At 44.2% G+C, this 24,938-nt stretch overlaps 1 protein-coding gene across 1 annotated transcript in view; it reads right to left on the bottom strand.

Annotated features, from left to right (window-relative positions):
- LOC139232507 (probable voltage-dependent N-type calcium channel subunit alpha-1B) overlaps positions 1–24,938 on the bottom strand; it is a 958,198-nt gene that overhangs the window by 25,204 nt on the left and 908,056 nt on the right. The window contains exons 41-42 of the mRNA XM_070862825.1: positions 22,953–23,058; positions 581–688 (exon numbers count right to left, since the gene is read on the bottom strand). Of these exons, the coding sequence (XP_070718926.1) occupies positions 581–688; positions 22,953–23,058 (214 nt within the window). The remainder of the gene's footprint in view (positions 1–580; positions 689–22,952; positions 23,059–24,938) is intronic.

Here is a 24,938-nt window from a genome sequence, read left to right as displayed (position 1 = left end):
AGGCACATAAAGCTTCCAACTTCTCCCTCATTAGAACCTTTCCTGTCTGTTTACTACTACAGTTTTTGTTCCTCTTGTGTTCCTCCTAAACTGCAAGCACACCATCCGATGTAGTCTTCCTCCTCCGACGTGGTCTTCCTCCTCCCTGTATCCAGCTGTACTGAAGTCTCTGATCACCTGTTATTATTCAGCAACCTCAGCGTTCCCTCCCGCACAAAATCTACTGGCTATTAAACCTAAGCTTGATGTCGCCAAATTACTGCTACTTCATTTATTTCCAACACCTTTTCCTTTTCAACCTCAGTGCTGTCCTAGGTGAGGAGCCTGTTATGGGCACAGGCTCCTCACCTAAGTTCTCAGTAACAAAATATCATCACTTCCCGAATTAAATCAAAGCTAGACACTTCAGTTCATTTATTTGGGTTCAGCTATTACTAATATTAATATACTTTTGCATTTTTTGAGATTGGGCAACGGTAATATATCCATTGAATTGTCAAAAAAATATTGAACCAATAAGCGCAGCCATTATATGTCCTTTAGGCAAATCAAACTCTCTAGACTTAGGAAGAGTACTCACGTCTATGTGGAGGCACCAGTATATCCAGAATCTTCTGAGGCAGACTCGGCCAAACAGCAGTTATTTCCTTCCGAAGCTCTGCATCACATTGCTGCTGGTATGCACCTCCTATGGGAGAAGCCAGGTAAAGTCAGACTTTACTCCCGCTCCAGAATATATAGAAATTGTTGTTCTGTACCCGCTCTGATCTACATGCAGGCAAATGGCAGCTGTATTTGTGTTCACCTTGTGTTCAAGGCTGACTGAAAAGGCCTGAGCCCTAAGGGTTATCACCATGAAGCAACATGTTGTGCCAACATTTTTGTCCATTCATTACATAGATACCCAGACAGTGCATTAAGAAAACAATCCTTCAGATAAGCAGATCAATGGGAGATAAATTGTGACTCAACATAATTGGGATAGAAACAAAATTAGCTGAGATATACAGATAGCCACTGGAATCAAAAGGACTTCTTTGCAATCTAAGAATGCCCACGATAAGTGTAAACACGGGGGTGTGGGGGATACAGGCAAATGATGAAAGAGAGATGGGAGATAGTGAATGAACATACATGCGTCATTAGTGCTGAAATATAAATATAATTTATTCCCAGCAAATGGGGAGCAGGGACAGTCTTCTGCCTCTAAAAAAACACATTTGTGGAGATATCTCCTTGCAGGACCAAACACATTCCAGTTGTTTCCCCAGGCTATCACAATCGTTTTTTATTACGACATAGTAAAGTCTTCTCGTATTTACAAAATATCGAAGCACTATTTGACTATTCGATGTATCTCACAGAATTTCTTTTAGAGTTATTAATTCAACTTTGGTAATGAAAAAAAGCACAGATGAGGAAGGCATAGTTCCAACACCGAAGGTTGGGCAAAGCGAATTGCAGTTACTCAAAGAGAAACTTTACACGGTTCTTCCCTCTGAAGCAGTTAGACACAAACTGAAAAGGAACAAAATCAATTTACTAGATTGTTGTGAACTTTACACAGGATTAATATATAGGATTACACAGGACATGCAACACAGAAACAGGCCATTCGGCCCAACCAGTCCATGCCGGTGTTTATGCTCCACTCGAGCTTCCTCTTGTCTTTCCTCATCGAAATCTATCAGCAAAACCCTCTATTACCTTCTCCCTTATATGCTAGCCTAGCCTCCCCTTAAATTTATCTATACAATTCACTTCAACCACTCCCTGTGGTAGCGACTTCAACATTCTCACTACTCATTGGGTAAAGAATTTTCTTCTGAATTCCCTGTTGGATTGCTTGGTGACTATCTTATATTGATGGCCTCTAGTTATGCTCCTCCCCACAAATGGAAACATTCTCTCTGTATCCACTCTACCAAAACCTCTCATAATTTTAAAGACCTCTATTAGGTCACACCTCAGTCTTCTTTTTTCAAGAAACTAAATACTTGCATTTATATAGCACCTTTCATGACCACTGGACGTCTCAAAGCTCTTTACAGCCAATGTAGCACTTTTAGGAGTGTAGTCACTGTTGTAATGTGGGAAAAGAGACCCAGCCTGTTCACCCTTTCCTGATTCAACTCAATTTTAAAGATACCACTTTGCCCACTTACTCTCCAGACCATCTAAAATTAGTTCAATGATGAACAGTACCCTCTACAATCATGAAATAGAAGGGATTGTCTGAAAGGGTGCTGCAAGCAGATTCAAAACTTCCAAAGGGAATTGGATAAACACTTGGGCCCCAAGTTTCCACATGATTTGCTCCTGATTTTTAGGAGCAACTGGTGTAGAATGGAGAATCTTAGAAATCGGAATTCTCCACATTTAGTTTGCTCCAGTTCTAGTCAGGTAGAACAGTTTCACGTTGGAACAGAATTTTTTTTTCAAAAGGGGGCGTGTCCGGCCACTTACGCCTGATTTTAAAGTTTCGTGAGTGAAAACTTACTCCAAACTAACTTAGAATGGAGTAAGTGAAGATTTTTGTACGCTCGAAAAAACCTTGTCTACACTTTAGAAAATCAGGTGTAAGTTACAAATCAGGCGTAGGGAATGGTGGGGGGGGGGGTGTTTAAAGGGAAGTTTACAAACATTAAACACTTCAGTTTTACAAATAAAGAGACATCATCAATAATAAATGATAAATACATCAATAAATCAACCAATAAATCAATCAAAAAAAATTAATAAGAAATATATATTTTTTTAAAATCAATAAATAAAACATTTTCTACTTACCAACTGCAGCACCGGGAGCCCTTCAACAGCGTGCTGGGATGCCCCCCTCAGTGTGTCTCTGTCAGTGTCTCTATCTCTCTGTCTGTCTGTGTGTGTCTCTCATTCTCTGTCTGTCAGTGTCTGTGTTTCTGACAGCGAGGGGAGGGGGAGGAGAGGGGTAGAGGGAGAGAGGGGGAGAAGGGGGAGGGATGGGGGAGAATGGGGAGGGATGGGGAGAAGTGGGGGAGAAGGGGAGAAGGGAGAGAAAGGAGATTGGGGGGGGGAAGGGGATTGGGGGGGGAGAAGGAGATTGCGGGGGGAGAAGGAGATTGGGGGGGGAGAAGGAGATTGGGGGGGGAGAAGGAGATTGGGGTGGGGGGGGAGAAGGAGATTGGGGTGGGGGGAGGAGATTGTGGGGGGGAGAAGGAGATTGGGGGGGGAGAAGGAGATTGGGGGGGGAGAAGGAGATTGGGGGGGGTGGGGGGGAAAGGAGAAGGGGGAGGGAGGCTGAACGGGCCTGGCCCGAGACTTCGGGCAGGGCCCGTCCCCAGCACCAGATTTACAGGTAGGTGGCGTTGGGTCGGGTCGGGGGGGTGGTGGGAGGGAGGTCGGTTCGGTTCGGGTTGGGGGGAGGGTGAGAGGGAGGTCAGGTCGGATCCAGTCCGGAGGCGGGGGGGGGGGGGGAGCGGGTGTCGGGTCGGGTCCGGGGGTGGGGGGGGAAGAGCGGGTGTCGGGTCCGGTCCGGAGGCGGGGGGTGGCGGGGGGCAGCGGGAAGCGGGAGTCGAGTCAGGTCAGGAGGAAGCAGGAGCTGGCCATGGGAGGAGCCTTATTTATGCACCCCAGTGAGGCCATTGGGCCAGGGCTCGGGGCTGCATGCTTCGGGCCCCTCCCACACAGTTTTAGGCGCCTGGAGCTACTGCACTTGCGTGCCCACTGTAGCGCGCATGTGCAGAGCTCCCGGCACTGTTTTCAGCGCAGGGTCCTAGCTCCGCCCCCTACAGCTCGTGCTGCGCTGTGCCGAGGGCCAGAGGACCTGCAGGGAGGTGGAGAATACGGGGCACTTTGCGGCGCGAAAAACGGGCGTCCAGGTCGGGACTGCGCCGTTCTAGGCGAGCCTCGAAACTTGGGCCCTTGAAAAGGAGAAATATGCAGGACTATGGAGAAAGAACCAGGCAGTGGAACTAATTGGACAGCTCTTTCAAAGAGCCGGCACAAATATGATAGGTCAAATGGCCTCCTACTGTCATGTGATTCTATCATATCCAACTTCTGGCAGTGCAGATGAAACTTTCAAAATAAACCTCAGCAAAGTACAGCAAAACTCTTGACAGCCATTTGGATTAACAATTCCTAAATCTTACAAAATATGTGATCAGTTTGGACACCTGTAGAATTAAGTGCATATACACACTTTGGACTTCCAGAAAATAGATAGTCCCTTTATCTTCTCCTGCTGTCAGAGAAACCGATCTCATGGATATGTAGAACTCTCCACCCGCTTCATTTCACAGCTGTGAAGACAACTGATTCTCAGATGCACAGTCCCAACTCAATTGTAAAGGAACCAGATAATCAGATGCATAGCCATTTCTCAGCTTTACACTTCTACTTATTGCTATAGTGCTTGTATCTGCATTTTCTGTATCGTCAAGACTGCTACCTCCTCTACCCAGTATTTCCAACATACTTGCTTTCTCACTCAGCTGTCTGCACAGAAGCTGTCTTACTTTCTGCTTTGAACTCTTCATTATTATCCATTTCTAATGCTCACTATCTGTCCATCTTACTTTCATCACCTGCAATTATGTTCTACCTGAAAATCGCAATTCACAATGCTGGTATTTTTGCAGTTTTTCAAAAATATGTATTTTCTGCAAAATGAGTTAGTTTGGGACATTTTAGTTGGGCAATATATTTTGTTGGAAGCTGTGTTTGCTCATTGGAGGGAATTTAGGTGATATGATATTTGTGATGAAGTATTGAATTACAGCATTGCAAGGGAGCTTCACGAGTTTATCAGAAGAAAACTAAATGAGCTGACCTCAGCACTTAAGCAAGCACAACATTGTCTGAGATCGGAAATATCTATGAACTCCAAAGCTCTGTGAGGTTTGCATTAAATGTTCTGCTTGTTGTACACCCAAATGTGAAGTTGTTTTTCTCTGGTTAGAAATATTGATCTCTGAGGTAATCCTGACTTGTCATTTTTGCCAGGTAACCAGCCTCATAGAATTCCTTGCTGGCCTGATCAACAGAGTCTTTTGAAAGTCAGGCCTCACAACTCCCTCACAGGAAACAGTGATGCATTTGTATGCAATGTTCTGATGAATCCCAGCATTTCTCACTGAAGTGCAAGAAAAAGTAAGATAATCTAGTGGACGTCAGCTATCCCTGCTTTCACAGCATGGGTGAAAGCCATCTACTAAAATTATAATGCTGATATTTCCATGTAAATCATAATAACTGTGCTTCTTGAAATATCATTTTAATTGGGATTTTGCCAGTCTATTTAAATGTCCAGCAAACATTATACAGTACTGAGCTGGCATAGTGAAATCACGGATTTTTGACATTGTGAGCTCACCATTTTGGTTTCAATCGTTAATCAACTTATATGCAGGGTATTCAAGAATGACTGCCAGAAATATATACATATATATATATATATTTTTAAAAAGTCTGCTCAATAAGGGCCTTTCTATAGTGTAATAGGTTCCAGGCTTTATCTGAAGAAATCCACAGTGAATTACATCACCTATCAGAAGAAGCATAGTGTCACTACAGTCCAAATAATGCCAAATAACTGATTGATTGACAAGTTGCACAGCCAAGGAAAACTGATGTCTATCAGCATCTCGCATTATTGAGCATTTACAGGAAGTGGGGTAGATGACATCAGTGCCCAGACTGTGTGAGCAGTGGCTATATTGGTTAAAACAGGAGGCCTTGAATTGATCGGGAAAAACACAGAGAAAGAGATGTGTTCTAGAAAAGATAATACAAATTGGCATGGGGATGAAATCAAAAATAACCCATTCTTCTTGTATAAAGTGTGATTATTACCGGTGTCGGCTATAATCCATTAAAAGAGGAAGCAGATCCCTCATCTCCAGGGTAGCATGCCATATTCCTGTAGTGAGGACATTATTATGGACAGACACATTGATAAGAACGCTGCAGGAGTCACTCATTCTCTCATGAGGATAGGCATTCAGATTGAACTGACTTGGATTTGGGTCATCTTAAATTCATGTAAACCAAATGTGAGTTGCACAAATGCAATATGGACAGCACAAAAACCAACTACTGGCTGGAAATTCCAATGCCACTGAAAGAAGATGATGCATTCATCTGCAAATCACAAGAAAAGCATGGCGGGATTACCAAATGGACTTGTCAGGGAGATAAAGGACTCAGAATGATTTGCATCTTCAAATTACAACTGTAAAGAAAACCCAAGGAGGGACCAAAGGAAAACAATCTGTTCCATCTTTGAGCATGAGACTATTCTAGTATAATGGAAGCTTGGTGTATAGAAACCATATCAGATGAATTAGCTTAGTATTATATCAATGTTAATTTTTCATTGTACATGGTTGTAATGTATACACCTGTGAGCAAGCTCACAGGTTTGTGGAGCTGTTGCACTGTGAGTGGCCTAGCCAGTCATGTGATGTTCACAAGACTCAATAATTCAGTTCAGGTTCTCCACGATGAGGTCTGCAGTTGTGAGCCTGGTGGATGAACTGATAGTGTTCAGTTTGATTATTAAACCTTTGCTAATAAACCAGCTAATTCTTTACAGCAAACATGTAGCTATGAATTCTTAAGCAAAGCACCCATGAAGCAAACATACTACAATGGTGGGCCGCCCTGACCTGTGTGAGAACACCACCGCAGGTCGGGGCTATAAATAGAGCTGGAGCGCTGGGCCCTGGAACATCGTGGGCGAAAGTGCGGTGAATGAGAGTACGGGGCCCAGCCTGCCCACACTGAGATATGTGTGCGCACTAGGTCCGTGTAGCAGAGCAGGTCTCCAGCCGTCCTGGTTCAACACTTGCCACTCGGTAAAGGCCTAGCTCTGTCAAGCCCGTGTGGTGGCTGATGTGCAACGGTCACCACACATTAAAAAAATCCACGCACAGGCACCTTCCACCCCTTCAATTGGAATTCAGGACTGGAACATCAGGTCCTTCATTGAAACATCTGTGAACTCTTGTGGAAGCAAGTCATCCTCATTCAAGGGACCACCTATGATGATGGCTACAATGGTGACTATATTTTTTTGTCAAGAAACCACTTATTAAATTACTTAATGGTTCAAGCGCCACTCCAGAGACTTGAGCACATAATCTAGATTGACATAATGCACTACTGAAGGAGTGTTGCACTGTTGGAGGTGCTGTTAAACTGAGGTCTCTTCTGCAATCTGAGGTGGATACACATGATCTCATGGCACTTTCTGAAGAAAGGCAGGAGAATTCTGCCAGTATCTTGGCCCATATTTATCCCTCAACATGACTATAACAGGTTATCTGGTCATTTATCTCAGTGCTCCCTGGTTGACCTTGCTGTGTGCAGATTGGCTGCTGCATTTCCCTACATTGCAACAGTGAACACACTTCAAAAAGTACTTAATTGGCTGTAAAGCATTTTGGGACATCCTTAAGTCATGAAAGGCGCTATATAAATGCAAGCAAGGTATTTCATTTGAATAACATTTTAATGATTACATTTCACTCTTGAATCCATCAAAGTGGACATCATCCACGTGTTTACGTCCCATGTTTTTAGTTCAAGCCTTCCCATTCAGCCAATGGCAATACTGCTTCATAGTCTCAATCAATCATTGACAATCAGATGTTTTAAAAAATAGCAGATACGTGGGATTTTGTGCAAAACTACACTCTCATCTCAAGGCTAAGATGACGACAATGACATACTCAAGCTTTGCCTTTGTGCTATATGCCAGTGTCTGAATCCATTAGTGAGCTTATAATCCCTACTAGATGTTCCTTGTTCTCTGTTTAACGTCCATACAGTTTTAATCCACCGATTGATGATTGGTATGCCTTTCCTTTGTGTTTTGGATTCAGCAAAGACCTTATATCCCTTTTGTGACACAATGACCATTTGACCGAGCTTTAACATCTACGACTGTAAGTTACTGCTGGTGATATCAGTGGATAAACACTTTTTGTACTAATGGAACATGACCGTCTATTTATTTTGAACATGTTAGTGTTTCTATTGCAATACAATCAAAGGAATGTCATACAAATACATTATGCAGGCAGTCCAGAACATTCCATCATTCCACTGTTTATATGCAGTCACGCCTGCAAAATAATGAGGCTGAATTCGCGGCCCTTACGATTGTGTACAAGGTGCATACACCCCCGTGGAGGCCCCTGCAAGTTCCAGGTTTAGACATGCATTGCACATGCGCCGAAACCTGAAACTTGCGATCTGTCAAGAATCCTCGACTGATCGTATGAATCTGCCAAGAAATTGTCATTCGCTGCCACAGGGTTGGGCTATTTGCCCAACTTCTGCCCAGCGAATGCCCGTGGAATTCTTACGCAGGTGTAAGGCTTGCTTTTATCAGCGCAAGACTTTTAAAGGACAGAAAAATACACTTTTTTCATTAATTAAATCATTTAAAAACTGTGAAATAAGGTAAGTTTATTTTTAGACCCTTTAAAATATGGAAATTTATTTTTCAAAAAAATATAAATTTTTGTTTTGAATAATGAATTAAATTCCATTTTGATTAATTTTTAAATATGTGATTTAAAAAAAAATTATTTTAAGTGTTTGTATTTTTGAGGGTATTCCCATTCATACCTGTGGTGAATCTGTACATGCGGAACTCACGACAAGTATGAATGGGAATGTCCCTACTTTGATTGGTTGGGCCAGCTCACATGATCCCAAGGACGCTTGCGAAACGCCTGCGTCCCTGAGTTGCCTGGGCCTCTAAGCAGGCTTTCGGTCGAGGCCCAGGACTGCAAAGGCTGGATTTTCGGCTTCTCTGTTTTCGGAGCGAAAATGGAGGCGATGAGGGAAAATTAACACCCAATTAACATTATCAATTAATTGCCTAACTTTTGGCATTTGGAGTCTGCGCCAGGCGCAAAAGGAGGCGTTGCACTATTTTTGGGGCGCTGAGAGAAGCCTTGGGAGGGGGGAAAAAAAATTCAAAAAACATTATCAACACCCGTACCTCATTAAATCGATGCAAAAATATAAAAACATAAAAACTTGAACTTACTTTTTTTTCCAATTCATCCAACTTACCGCTGCCGGCAAGGCTGGACCACCGTATTTGTCCTGGCGGTCAACGGGGCACAGCGTACGGGTCGGGTGAGTCTTGAAACTTGGGACGGTGTTGCAATGCGAGCCGTTACATCCCGGTGCTGCTCTGCCCGGTCGTGATTGTAAGTGCCGCCGCAGAAACCGAACCGAAGATCGCGACCAGGCAAAAAACAGCTGAGCGCCCCATTTTTCACCGCGGATGGTCAAAACGTGGCGAAAAGCCGGTCGCAAACCACCCAAAAATCCAGCCGCAAGTCTCCGAACCTCCCGGGCCACCGAGTAAGTTCGGAGATTTTTTTCAGGTCAGAGGCTTCCGGCCACGGGAAGCCTCTGACCGCAATTTCTGCACCATTGTGTCAACCGTGGTTCAATTGGTACCAGCCTCGCCTCTGAGTCCAGGCACTTGAGTACAAAAAAAATTAGGCTAACACTCCAGTGCCGTACTGATGGAGTGTTGCACTGTCAGAGGTGCCATCTTTTGGATGAGACGTTAAACCGAGGCCCCGTCTGCTCTCTCAGGTGGATGTAAAAGATCCTATGGCACTATTTCGAAGAAGAGCTGGTGAGTTATACCCAGTCTCCTGACTAACATTTATCCATCAATCAACTTCACCAATGCAGATTATCTGGTCATTATCACATTGCTGTTTGTGGGAGTTTCCTGTGTGAAAATTGGCTGCCGTGTTTCCCACATTACAACAGTGACGACACTTCAAAAAGTACTTCATTGGCTGTAATGGCTTGAAAGGCTGAATTGCCAACTCCAGCTCCTATTTCTTATGTTCATCTGAAATGCTGTACTCTTTAATTCTCTTCAACAAGATTCCAGTTTAACACTGACCCCTATTTTCCACTTGCTGGACTTTTAGCGCCCGCGCATGTTAACATACGTTTGCGCCAAAAAAAAATCGGGACTTTCACCAAAGAAATATTTGAATTTGGCGCCGCGGTCTCCAAAGTTAGTCTGGGGGGGCCGGGGGGGGTGGGGGCGGCGGAGCTTAAAGTCTACGCCAAAAACTCTCTTTGGGCATGCGCAAAAAGCTGAAGTTACCAGGGCAACCAGACACACTGAAGTAAACTGAAGTCCGCTCCCTGAAACGACTGCTGCCCCACCGCTGCCAAAAGGGCCACAAAGAACTTCACCCCCGCTGGACCCGTGGCCACTGCACCACCATCCCTCCCCGCTGGACCTGTTGCCACCGCTCCCTGCCCCGGCTGGATCTGCTGTCACTGCTCTTCTCCCACCGCCCCCGCACCCACCCCCCCCGATCCCTCCCAGCTCGACCTGCCACAATCCTGAGTCAACAGGACTGACCCCACTAGCTGGACCTGCTGCAATCCCCGGCTGAATGGCTCCCCCGTTCCCGAACTTCAATTCGCAGGGGGAGCGGGAGGGGGGGCATTCGGCCCGGGATTACAGCGGGTCCAGCGGTGGGAAGCAGTCCTTTCGACCCGGAAATCTTCTTCCCTTGCTCCAAAAAGAGTTCCCTGTGGAAAAAAAAGGTATTTTATCGTGTATTCTTATTGCCTCGCTCCTGTCCTCTTGTGCCCCGCGCTGATTCCTTACGTTAATGTATGGCTTTTTTTTTGGCGGGGCTTTTGGGCAGTGTACGCCGCGCTGAAAAAAAATCGAGGACAGCCAAAATCGATTAAGTCCAGAAAAACGCGCCCGAGCCCGTTTTGACTTATGTCTGCAGCAACATTTTTTAATCTGGCGCACGTGATCGGTGCTGGTGTCCAAACATTGGCGAAAGTTGAAAAGTGAGTATTTCACGGCAAAAAGCGGCGCACAATCGTGGCGAAAATAGGGCCCGCTGGTCTGCTGTTGGATAATATTGATACATTCTTCACACTGATAGTCTAAGCCTTTACTAAATTGTCAACATATCTCGTACAATTGTACGTGCACCCAGTCAGAATCCTTCCCTGTAGCTCACTCCATTCTAGTCAGCATTATTTCCATTAGCATATCAATGGCAAGCAGCCATTTAATTTTTCAATGACAGATTTAGAAAAATTGTTTAGCTAATGCTTTTCAAAATTTGTCAACACTTCGCCCAATATTTATGTCAAAATGGGGGTTAAACCTCCCATTGACTTATCAATGTCATTACCATTTGTTGACACCACACTATGACTTCATGTAAATTAGGTCATAAACTCCAGTAATATCACATTAGACTAAGGTGCAATTTAAGTACATCACCGCTGAGTAAAATGCCGTGCTTACCCCATACTCAGAAATTCTACTGTGATTTTTCTTTAAGAGAAAGGAAATAGATGCAGTATAAAGTAAGATATTATGCAAAATAAGTTACCATATGAAAGAAAATGACACAAATTAAGTAATTTAATAATATTTAGAACTGCCATCTGAAGCATTAAAACATTTTACATAATACTTAAGTCTATCTATTGTTACATTCTGTTAGTTTCCCTCGTGTGGCATTTCGTTCTCTCTGGGCTCTTTGAATTGACCAGGCAGCATACGTTGGTGTTGAATGGTCCACAGATTTTTCTTGTTTGTGTCTATTCAGCTTCCACTTTAACAGCAAGCTTTTAAGAGTACTTTACAGGTCTGATTTTATCATAATATGTGATATATTGTGGCCAGGCCAAGTTGAGACTGCTGTGAGTGCAATAATCAGCTTTTCAATCTTCACTCCACTGCAGCAGATGACAAAGTCTGCTCCATCTATAGATGATAAATAAGACTCACTGCCCTCCTGCAGCAAAATCACGGAGAAGTAATGGCCATTCCCCCCTCCCCGCCCCCACCCCTTCTATCTGATCTGTTTTGATCCATTTATCACTTTTGAAACTTATTGCTTGGCCCTTCTATTTGACCATTGATTTCACAGGCAGACGTCTTTCTCTGGTTTCTCGCTGGCGAGCAATCCTCAGAATGTCAACTTGAAAATGAAGAAAATTCAAGTCTTACGTCTTAACTTCTGATAACATACCCCCACACCCCGAAAAAAAAAATTGTGGATATTATCAGGGCCAGTGGAAGAAAAGGAAATAACATTCCAATTCAAAATCTTGATACAACATAGAATTTGGAATTCAAAGAAGAAAACAGAGCCCTTTATTCTCTGGTAAGATCTAGCACACTGTTTGAAACAGACAAATCTGGACTAGAGTGCAAATAAATTTCAGACAGTTCAAGATCTGAATTTCTATTATTTAAATACCATTGTTAGTTATTAATTGTTATATAATTTTTGATTGGCTTATTACTGACTGAGGCAGTCAGCAGTATACATGTCAATATTTTTCTTTAATATTGAAATCTCCGGTTTCACAAGCAATAAAACACATGAAGGGCACAGTACTAGGTGAGGGCTCTCTTCTAAAAAAGGAACTGCAGTATAAAGTAAGATATTATACAAAATAAGTTACCATATGAAAGAAAATGACACAAATTCTTGCAAGTCTTTTTGTTTCTGCCCTGTGTATGCATATTCAAAATGCACGCATTGAGTTCTACACTCAGAAGGCAGTGAAAAGATGGGATAGTCAGTTATTTTTCACGTTTAGCAATTTAAAAGCAGTAAAGTTGGCAGTCTGGATCGGAAAACATCTTGCATAAGAACCTAAGAAATCGGAGCAGGGGTAGGCCATATGGCCCCTCGAGCCTGCTCCACCATTCAATAAGATCATGACTGATCATCGACCTCAACTCCACTTTCCTGCCCGATCTCCATATCCCTTGATTCCCTTAGACTTTTCAGAATGGCAGGCAGTGACTAGTGGAGTGCCGCAAGGTTCTGTGCTGGGGCCCCAGCTGTTTACATTGTACATTAATGATTTAGATGAGGGGATTAAATGCAGTATCTCCAAATTTGCAGATGATACTAAGTTGGGTGGCAGTGTGAGCTGCGAGGAGGATGCTATTAGGCTGCAGAGTGACTTGGATAGGTTAGGTGAGTGGGCAAATGCATGGCAGATGAAGTATAATGTGGATAAATGTGAGGTTATCCACTTTGGTGGTAAAAACAGAGAGACAGACTATTATCTGAATGGTGACAGATTAGGAAAAGGGAAGGTGCAACGAGACCTGGGTGTCATGGTACATCAGTCATTGAAGGTTAGCATGCAGGTACAGTAGGCGGTTAAGAAAGCAAATGGCATGTTGGCCTTCATAGCGAGGGGATTTGAATACAGGGGCAGGGAGGTGTTGCTACAGTTGTACAGGGCCTTGGTGAGGCCACACCTGGAGTTTTGTGTACAGTTTTGGTCTCCTAACTTGAGGAAGGACATTCTTGCTATTGAGGGAGTGCAGCGAAGGTTCACCAGACTGATTCCCGGGATGGCGGGACTGACCTATCAAGAAAGATTGGATCAACTGGGCTTGTATTCACTGGAGTTCAGAAGAATGAGAGGGGACCTCATAGAAACGTTTAAAATTCTGACGGGTTTAGACAGGTTAGATGCAGAAAGAATGTTCCCAATTTGGGGAAGTCCAGAACCAGGGGTCACAGTCTGAGGATAAGGGGTAAGCCATTTAGGACCGAGATGAGGAGAAACTTCTTCACCCAGAGAGTGGTGAACCTGTGGAATTCTCTACCACAGAAAGTAGTTGAGGCCAATTCACTAAATATATTCAAAAGGGAGTTAGATGAAGTCCTTACTACGCGGGGGATCAAGGGTTATGGCGAGAAAGCAGGAAGGGGGTACTGAAGTTTCATGTTCAGCCATGAACTCATTGAATGGCGGTGCAGGCTAGAAGGGCTGAATGGCCTACTCCTGCACCTATTTTCTATGTTTCTATGTTTCTATGACTCCAACAATCTATCTATCTCAGCCTTGAATATATTCAGAGACTCAGCATCCACAGCCCTCTGGGGCAGGGAATTCCCAAGATTCACGATCCTCTGAGTGAAGAAATTCCTCCTCATCTCTGTCTTAAATGGCCGACCCCTTATCCTGTGACTGGGCCCCCCAGTTCTAGACTCGCCAACCCGGGGAAACAACCTCTCAGTGTCTACCCTGTCAATCCCCAAATATAGTTTATTTTAATGATTTAAAATATGCCTATCTGTCATAACTGTTCTTGCTCTGTATCATGTGCAGCAGATTTGTAAAGTATGGATTTTAAATATCTTTATTTCCTTCCCTCCCAGCGACAATTTTGTGGCCAAGATGGTGGCTGGGCAACCTTCAACAGACATTGGCTGATGGGATTGTGTAAACGCTCAGTTCAGAGATTGACTCAGCACTTTCCTGAATTGGTTGAATTGAGGAACTTTCAGAAAATTTCCCGCTGTCAACCTTACAGCTCTTCCATTTTGTGTCATTCTTTTCTCATTGCATGCATTTGAACACAAGTTAGAAAAACATGTCACAATTCATCATTTCAGAGACTTGGGCTATATTTTTCTCCATTCACTAAATTTAGTGGAAAGAAAATGCATAGTCTACTTCTGTTAAATCAAAGTCATTTGTTTGCTTGAAAAAAAATAAAATTATCCAATAATTGGAGTTAATAAATGGAAGTAAAATAGCACAGGAACTAATTGGAATGAAGCAACTACGACCTAAAAGCAGAAACCATTGCATTTTAACTTGCTTCTTTTTTTTGCTAAAATTTGTGAGTGGAAAAGATGATAAGGGAAACAAGTCAAGGTTGGAAGAGTCATGACCTGCAGATTACAGTGATGGATCCTAACAAAGTTAACATGCAGCTGGAGTCTTACCCTGCATCCGTTGAAGGGAGTAGTTTCTAAGTATCAGGAAGTTTATGGAGTGAGCACTGCTGGGCCATTGTGCAATGAACAAAGGCAGCAAGTTCATAGAAGAACTCAGCAATAGGACTTACAACTCTTTTGGGGGACAAAATAAACATTAGATCGAGTGCCCCCCGATCTGGGGGAACACTCCAGACACTTTTAACTGCCCTCTTTTTTTTATTTTTTGTTTTTTTGGGTTTTTTGTGATTTTTTGGGGGGGCATTAAATTCATATAATTTACAAGTGTCCCCTATAAAAGTGGAGGGGGACACTAAAACCTAGCAATTAAAACAAATTAAACTTTAAAACATATAAAATCAAATTAAAATTTGGTTGCCGGGGGTAACGATGCACTCCAGTCCCTCCGGCGCCCACCTCTCGCGGAAAGCCGCGAGCGTACCGGTGGAGCAATAGGACTTACATCAATAATTGTAGGTTGCAGCTGGTATAGCAGAGCTTCATTATATTGGTATATTCAAATGATTGGCTAACTTGGTTTACACATTTTTTTTCCCCCCAACTACATTTTATATTCTTCCTATCAAAATAAGCCAGCATGCTAACTGATAGCCTTTTCATAACCAACCAAATTTATCGATCATTTATCTATCTCCAAACCTAAAGGTCAATACATTATGACCTAGTTATTCGCACCTACATAAGCATATCATTAAAACCTGTCCAGTCCTTAATCTGCTTAATGAACGTCACTCGATTCTTAGTGCTACTGAGATCTTTAGGAAACTCAGTAAATAGGATGTTGAAGCTCTTGAATATGAGGAAGGTATGCGATTGTGCTGCCTTTTGTAGGACAACCTATGTAATGCCATCTCTACCCTAGAGGGCTGTGGATGCTCACTTATTGAGTATATTCAAGACTGAGATCGATAGATTTTTTGGACACTAAGGGAATCAAGGGATAAAGGGATAGGGTGGGAAAGTGGATTTGAGATAGAAGATCAGCCCTGATGACGGAGCAGGCTCGAGGGGCCGCATGACCTACTCCAGCTTCTATTTCTTATGATCTTATGATGTATACACCATATAGAGCAGTTGAGCAAGAAATTGTGACCTTTTTCTTTCCTGTGTGTAGTACGTGAGTGTTGACTCTTTGTTAAGAAACTAATGAAGATGCTATACTTCTATACTCAGGGCTGCCGTACACAGTACACTCTTATATGTCAACACTTAGCTTTCCTGGCAGTTTTTTATAAGCAACGATCCAACTTTGTTCGGGTTTCTTTATTGCCTGATGTATGTGCACTTCATAGGACTAATTTACTGTTGCAAATCACACCCCAAAATTTGAAGTTGAAGTAATATGCAATCACAGGCTTAACTTTTGATTTTTAATGCAGAGGGCCTTTCACACCATAGTTTTTTTTTTTTAATTATTCATTCTCAGGAAGTGAGCATTATTGGCAAAGCTGACATTTATTGCCTATCCCCCATAGATACTAGGCCACTTCAGAGGGCAGTTAAGGGTTGATGTGGGACTTGAGTCACATAAAAAAACAAACCGGGTAAGGATTCCTTATCTGAAGGACATTAGTGAAATAGTTGGGTTTTACAACAGCTTCATGGTCATTTTAAGGATACCAGTTTTATATTTCCTTTAAAAAAAAATGAATTCAAATTTTCAAATGGCCAGAGTGGGATTTGAACTTACATTCTCTGGATTATTAATGCAGGTCTCTGGATTACTGGACCAGTAACATAACCACAACAGTACCAACCCAGAGTCTGAAGATCATTTTTACAACTGAGTTCTCTGTTCTTTACTAATATTGTGTCTATAAATAAACACAGGATGTTGCACCAGTAGCAGTGTCAATTAGCCCAAAGGTACTGGTAACACACAGGGGTGACCTGAGATGGTTATCATTCCAATCTTCAAGGTGAGTGCCGCCACCCTACAACCTTTCATAAACCTGACACCAACCTACACATCGGCTTAAACAAAGGTCACTCAGTACATATATATATGATACAGGTGATTATCACTGACACACATCAGCACCAATTATCTGCCTTAACAAAAATACCAGCAGAAACCCCATCTGGCAGGTGAGTCGGTTAACAACAGTTTAATAAAAATGCCAAAAGAAGTTGTCATGTATTTCACTATCTTGCAATGACTATAAGTATGTAACTGTAACTCATGCATACCGTACCTGTACCCTTGTAATACACACCCTGACCACAGGGAGTGAGCTCCTCACCTGGGCTTCCAGGTATAAAAGGGGAGGTCCCACCCAGGATCAAGACTCTTCAGTCCTGGAAATAAAGTGAAGGTCACAGAGTGACCATGTCTGATATATCCATGCCTCGTGTGAGTTTGTAACAAGATGCAGAGACACTACAGCGAGCGACGAGAATCGGGAATCACCGAGCCACGAGGATGGCCATCGGTGACACAGAGGAACGCTACTGTGTGGGTGAGGACTGGGACGACTTTGTGGAAAGACTCCAGCAGAGCTTTGTCACAAAAGATTGGCTGTAAGAGACAGCGGCTGACAAGCGGAGGGCGAATCTACTGACCAGCTGTGGTCCACAGGCGTATACACTGATGAAAGACCTGCTCGCACCCCAAAAGCCAGTGGACAAGTCCTTTGAAGAGCTCAGCCAGCTGATCAGTGAGCATCTCAAGCCGGCAAGTAGCGTACACATGGCTCGGCACTGGTTCTACTCTCACCGGCGTCGGGAGGGTCAAAATATCTTGGACTTCATGGCGGAACTGTGGCGTTTGGCCAGTCTCTGTAAGTTCTCTGATGCCTGCAGGGGGGAGATGTTAAGGGACTTTTTCATCGAGGGCATTAATCATGCCGGCATTTTCAGGAAGTTCATAAAGACTAAGGATTTGACTTTAAAAGGGGCGGCGTTGATAGCTCAGATCTTTATGGCGGGGTAAGAGGGGGACAAAGCTAATCGACGCACACAGCCCTGGTTTTAAAGTTGCGTTGAACCAGGGAATCAATGTTATAAAATGACACAGAACTCCACAAGCAGGCAAGGGCAATTCGACACCGTCCAGGCAGGCAGGCAAGGGCAATTCGACACCAGCCAGGCTGCAACAAGCTCCTGGCAACAGGGACCATGGAAAGGGGATCGGCAATTCACGCCATCATGAGGAACAATACATCCTGTGATGGGACAATTAACACCCCCCATCAGAGTGCTTAGAAATAGCCTGGGAATTCGGAAATTGTGTCAGAAAGTGTGAGGTCATCCACCTTGGGAAAAAAAACAGTAAAAGGGAATATTATTTGAATGGGGAGAAATTACAACATGCTGCGGTGCAGAGGGACCTGGGGGTCCTTGTGCAAGAATCCCAAAAAGTTAGTTTGCAGGTGCAGCAGGTAATCAGGAAGGCGAATGGAATGTTGGCCTTCATTGCGAGAGGGATGGAGTACAAAAGCAGGGAGGTCCTTCTGCAACTGTATAAGGTATTGGTGAGGCCGCACCTGGAGTACTGCATGCAGTTTTGATCACCTTACTTAAGGAAGGATATACTAGCGTTGGAGGGGGAATAGAGACGATTCACTAGGCTGATTCCAGAGATGAGGGGGTTACCTTATGATGATAGGTTGAGTAGACTGGGTCTTTACTCGTTGGAGCTCAGAAGGATGAGGGGTGATCTTATAGAAACATTTAAAATCATGAAAGGGATAGACAAGATAGAGGCAGAGAGGTTGTTTCCACTGGTCGGGGAGACTAGAACTAGGGGGCACAGCCTCAAAATACTGGGGAGCCAATTTAAAACCGAGTTGAGAAGGAATTTCTTCTCCCAGAGGGTTGTGAATCTGTGGAATTCTCTGCCCAAGGAAGCAGTTGAGGCTAGCTCATTGAATGTATTCAAGTCACAGATAGATAGATTTTTAACCAATAAGGGAATTAAGGGTTATGGGGAGCGGGCAGGTAAGTGGAGCTGAGTCCACGGCCAGATCAGCCATGATCTTGTTGAATGGCAGAGTAGGCTCGAGGGGCTAGATGGCCTACTCCTGTTCCTAATTCTTATGTTCTTATGAATAGTCCTTTTGTTAACAGCAATCTCAGCTCATGTTGGAGATGTGGGAGCAGACACACTGCAAAAATCTGCAGGTTCCAACTTTACACCTGTAGGATTTGTAATGTCAAAGGACACCTGGCCAGGATGTGCAAAAAGGCAGTAGCGAGGCTAGTCTGCGAGACAGACGAACCAGACGAGGGGTCTGAAATGTAGGATGAGGCCTGGGGAACAACCATGGATGCTGAAGTTCATGTGGCCGACGTCCACAGCTCATACACCAAAACGCCACCCATGATGATGAAAGTCTTACTGAATGGCATCCCAGTGCACATGGAGCTAGATACCGGAGCTAGCCAGTCCCCCATGAGCGCCCAACAATTTTGAGAGCCTATGGCCACAAAGAGCAAGCAGGCCCAAATTGGAACACACTGAGACGCAGCTACGTATGTACACCATAGAGATCATCCCAGTGCAAACTTGGTGGTAACGCATAATGGATCACAGAACCGGCTGCCACTCTGGATTATTCCGGGAAATGGCACCGCGCTCTTGGGGAGGAGTTGGTTAGCTGAGATGAATTGGAAATGGGGGGATGTGCACGCCATTTCATCCGTGGAGCGAAGTTCATGCTCACAGGTATTGCAAAAATTCGAGTCACTCTTTCAACCCGGTGTCAGAACGTTCAAGGGCACCAAAGTAGTGATACACATCACTCCGGACGCCAGACCAGTGCACCACAAAGCCAGAGCGGTGCCGTATGTGATGCGTGAAAAAATTGAAAGTGAACTGGACAGGCTGCTCAGAGAGGGCATAATTTCGCCTGTTGAATTCAGCGACTGGGCAAGTCCCATTGTTCCCGTCCTCAAAGCAGATGGCTCGGTCAGGATTTGTGGCAACTACAAAGCCACCAGCAACCAAGTGTCGCTGCAAGACCAATACCCACTCCCAAAAGCGGAGGACCTTTTTGCCACGCTGGCAGGTGGTAAGTTGTTCACGAAGCTGGACCTCACTTCGGCCTACATGATTCAGGAACTGGCTGAAGAATTCAAGTTTCTGACCACAATCACGCCACACAAAGGATTATTTGTTTACAATAGGTGCCCGTTTGGCATTCGTTCGGCAGCGGCTATCTTTCAGCGAAACATGGAAAGCTTGCTCAAGTCCATCCCTGGAATGATCGTGTTCCAAGACGACATCCTTATAACGGGTCGAGACACTGAGGAACACCTCCGCAACCTGGAGGAGGTGCTACGCCGATTGGAACGGGTAGGCCGGCGGCTGAAAAAGGCCAAGTGCGTGTTTTTGGCTCCAGAGGTCGAGTTCCTGGACAGGAGGGTTGCTGTAGACGGGATCCGGCCCACTGAATCAAAAACTGAGGCGATTCGCCGGGCGCCCAGGCCCGGCAACACGTCGGAGTTGCGATCATTCCTTGGACTCTTGAACTATTTTGAGAACTTCCTGCCGAACGTAAGCACATTGTTGGAGCCGTTACACATGCTCCTCTGTAAAGGTTGTGAATGGTCTTGGGGGGATTGTCAAGAACGGGCTTTCAATAAGGCGAGGAACCTGCTGTGTTCCAACAAACTGTTGACTTTGTATGATCCCTGTAAAAAACTGGTTTTAACATGAGATGCGTCATCCTACGGGGTTGGGTGTGTTTTGCAGCAGGGTAACGATGATGGCCGACTCCAACCGATGGCTTATGCTTTCAGGTCGCCCTCCCAGGCAGAGTGTGGATATGGCATGGTCGAGAAGGAGGCACTCGCGTGTGTGTACGGTGTGAAAAAGATGCACCAGTACCTTTTCGGTAGACGGTTTGAGCTAGAGACGGACCACAAGCCGTTAATATCCCTGTTGTCCGACAGCAAGGCTGTCAATGCTAATGAGTCAGCACGCATACAGCGATGGGCCCTCACGCTGGCTGCCTATGACTACACCATACGGCACCGGCCAGACACCAAAAATTGCGCTGACGTGCTCAGCAGGCTCCCACTGGCCACCACCGAGGGGACGTTGGAGCAGAGCGCCGAGATGCTCATGGCCATTGAGGCTTTTGACACTGTGGGCTCCCCCATCACATCCCGCCAGATCAAACTCTGGACCAACAGGGACCCCCTCCTATCCATGATAAAGAAATGTGTCCTGACTGGGGACTGGGCGCCCGCATACAGGGCGTGCTCCGAGGAAGTCAGGCCGTTTCAGAGACGGGTGGATGAACTCTCCATCCAAGCTGACTGCTTGTTATGGGGCAGCCGGGTAGTCATGCCCCAGAAAGGAAGGGAAGCGTTCATCAGGGAACTCCACAGCGAGCACCCTGGCATCGTGTTAATGAAGGCCATTGCCCGGTCACATGTATGGTGGCCGGGGATTGACTCAGAACTGGAACACTGGGTTCGCAGGTGCACGACATGTGCCCTGCTGGGCAATGCCCCTAGGGAGGCCCCACTCAGCCCGTGGCCCTTGCCCACCAGGCCATGGTCACATATTCACATGGATTATGCGGGCCCGTTCATGGGGAAAATGTTCCTGATCGTTGTCGATGCATACTCGAAGTGGATCGAGTGCATCATATTGAACTCGTGCACGACATCCATCACTGTGGAGAGTCTGCGTACGGTTTTCGCGACCCACAGCTTGCCGGACATCCTGGTCAGCGATAATGGCCCGTGTTTTACCAGCCATGAATTCCAGGAGTTTATGTCGGGCAATGGGATCAAGCATGTCCGGACAGCGCCGTTCAAGCCGGCCTCCAATGGCCAGGCGGAACGGGCGGTCCAAGTCATAAAGCAGGGCATGCTATGCATCCAAGGACCCTCCCTTCAGTACCGCCTATTGCGCCTCCTGCTGGCCTACAGGTTCCGGCCGCACTCGCTCACGGGAGTCCCGCCAGCGGAACTCCTCATGAAACGCAGGCTCAAGACGCGGTTGTCCCTCATTCACCCAGCCCTGGCAGACATCGTTGAGGGCAAGCGCCAGTCCCAAACCGAACTCCATGATCGAGGCTCAAGGGGGAGGTGTATAGAAATAGATGACCCGGTATTTGTTCTTAACCATGCTTTGGGACACAAATGGCTTGAGGGCACCGTAATTGGCAAAGAAGGAAACAGGATCATGGTGGTCAGACTAAACAATGGGCAGATATGCCGCAAACACTTGGACCAAGTAAAGACAAGGTTCAGTGCAGACACGGAGGAACCGGAAGAAGAACATGATGTGATAGCACTCACACCACTGCCAGCGCACGAGCAACAAAGACAGCGCTCAGCATGCACAGTCCCTGCGGCCAGCACGGACAGGCCGGAATCACCTCAAGTGACAGAGACGCGTGCTGAGGCTCAGCCACCAGAGCCACAACTGCGGCGCTCCACGAGAGAGCGCCGACCACCCGATAGACTTAACCTCTGAAACTAAAAGACCTAAGAGGGAAGGTGATGTCATGTATTTCACTATCTTGCAATGACGATAAGTATGTAACTGTAACTCATGCATACTGTACCTGTACCCTTGTAATGCATAACCTGACCACAGGGAGTGCGCTCCTCACCTGGGCTTCCAGGTATAAAAGGGGAGGTCCCGCCCAGGATCAAGACTCTTCAGTCCTGGAAATAAAGTGAAGGTCACAGAGTGACCGTGCCTGATATATCCATGCCTCGTGTGAGTTTGTAACAAGGTGCAGAGACACTACAGAAGTCATCAGAGATTTTTTTCTCTCGAAATCATCTGACATTATGGGCTGGATATTTGCAGCATATGGCAGTGGAAAATGACTGGAAATGGGCCTTGACTCTCCTCTGGCAGCAAACCCAGCCCGGATGGAATTTCAACCCATATTTTGCCCCCCTCCATTAAAATTTCATATTGTATCTGCTTTAAACTATCTTGAAAATAAAATTTAGTAAGAATGATGGCATAATTTATGTATGCATTCTAATATTGCAAAAACAAGTAATGTAATGAAGTAATGAAGTCCTCTATCAGGACATGCTATCTGAATGCTTGGTAAGGCATATGGTAAACAAGACCTTTTGAGATAATCCTTCCACTTCAGATTTAATACCCTCAATTCTGCTACACAGCTATTGCAGTATTGCATGCAAGAGGGATGGTATGACCTGTCCACTCACCTCCAGCAATTTTGACATCGAGGGCTGTTCGAATCAATGCCATCAGAGTAGATGTGAAATGCACAGATCCATCTTCAGCAATCGGCATGTTCATTCTGACAAGCCGCTGTGAGCAAATAGCAACGAGTCCATAGTTAGTGGGTACTTCTCATTGAGCACGGGTGACAGGTAATGCATGTGGTAAGCTATACTTTCAAACTTTAACCTCTTTATCTGCTGACGCAACTGGTGTCAAATCTGACCATTTAAAAAAATGTGCAGACTCCAGAGACCTAGGAAAATGATGCAAAACCAGTTTCCTACTATGTACAAGAGAAGGTTAGAAGACATTTAAAAATAAATCCGTTTTATGATAGTTTTGGTTTAATCTGGTACTTTTCTGGAAGGTTAGAAGACATTTAAAAATAAATCCGTTTTATGATAGTTTTGGTTTAATCTGGTACTTTTCTGGAACTTTAGTTTTCAAAAACAAAGTGAGAACTGGCAAGTTCTATATTCTGCAAAGCTTTTTATTAATCTGCATTTCAACCACAGATATGACTGATTTTATGGCCCAAAATAACTTCAGTTTGATTACTGGTAATCATTGCACTTGTTGTAGATTCCGGCATCTAATCTTTCAGGTGGCTGAATAAGACAAATGGGAATATTGTTGAAAATCATTGCATGCAGCAATATAATGTAGGCATCATTTTGAGGGAGTAAAAATATCTAATTAATAATGCTGCTGACATTTAGAACCCTGCAATTGGAAGGCTGGTTCACAAATTCTGCAAAGGTGACAAGAGTTTGCAATGCTAAGACACTGTAGATCTCAGTCAGCAGACCAGGAGTTAACACAAGTGAGCATTCTTTAGTTTTAATACAACGCGATGCAACAAACAACTTACTGAAATAGAGTCAGTGTGAATCCATTCGAGAGCGAGAGAAGTGAGCGACAGAGAGAGAGAGAAATGCATAGCAATGAGCAGGCAGATGAAGCGCTCCCAAATAGAGCAGAAACAGGCACAGACTCGCATGCAATTCAAAAAACGAGCAATTTAGTACATGCTGGAATGCAAGGGCACATGAACTGTACAGGGATTTTGTCCTGCTATTCTGAAGAGAGACCGTGGAAGACCTGACAGACCAATATACAATTATAGAAGAGAACAAACTTTAGAGTCACAATTGAATTTTGTTTTTAAATAGAAAAGCAGATTTTAAGTTTTTGCCAGACAATAAGATTTAAAGCAAGATCTTTTTGCAAACAGTAAGAGGACAGAGAAGTAAAATAAAGGAAAAGGTCTTTGTAACAATGTAATGTTCGATACAAATGGTTCATTAAATCTGAAAAAAGCTGTCATTTTATAGAGTAGTACAAACTAGATACAATTACAATGTTCCACTGCACATCTACAAGTTCTAAATTAAAAGGTGCTGTTATATTTAGTAACTGTAGTAACTATAAATAAATAGCTGAATTCATTCACAAACAATTCAATTCTGATGGAAATGAGTGAATATGTATTGAACAATTATCAAGAAAAATCTTCATGTTGAGTTATCTAAAACTTTTTGATCTTCCATAGCTTTGCTTATGGGAAAAATAAAATCATAATTTCTATGTCTCTCCTCCTGTAACTGTCTCTAATTGTATCCCACTCTAATTCTATCACCCTCTTTGTTTGCCTTCTACTCTTTCTGCTTCACTCATTGTCTCAATGTAGCTCTTACCACTTTCTTTTATTTTCTCTGTCTCCAACTCCCTTTTTCACTTTTTGATCAAATTGATTTTTGGAAAATGTTATGTTTTAGAAATCAGTGTGTTTCGGTGATTTTTGATCAACCAAACAGGTAATGACACTATTTTGGTTGATTTTGCGAAGTCAATGAAAATGCACAAGAGTGGTGCTTGAGATATGAAAGATAAGTGACTTGAGATATGAAAAGTTTGGATACCAGACACGAGAATGAGTTCATTTTAACCAATACTATGAAAACATG

This window comes from Pristiophorus japonicus, chromosome 20 (genome assembly GCF_044704955.1).
Source record: "Pristiophorus japonicus isolate sPriJap1 chromosome 20, sPriJap1.hap1, whole genome shotgun sequence".
NCBI lineage: Eukaryota > Metazoa > Chordata > Chondrichthyes > Pristiophoridae > Pristiophorus > Pristiophorus japonicus.
The sequence above is the reverse complement of the archived record's forward strand: the minus strand, read 5'-3'. Positions and strand labels throughout refer to the sequence as shown.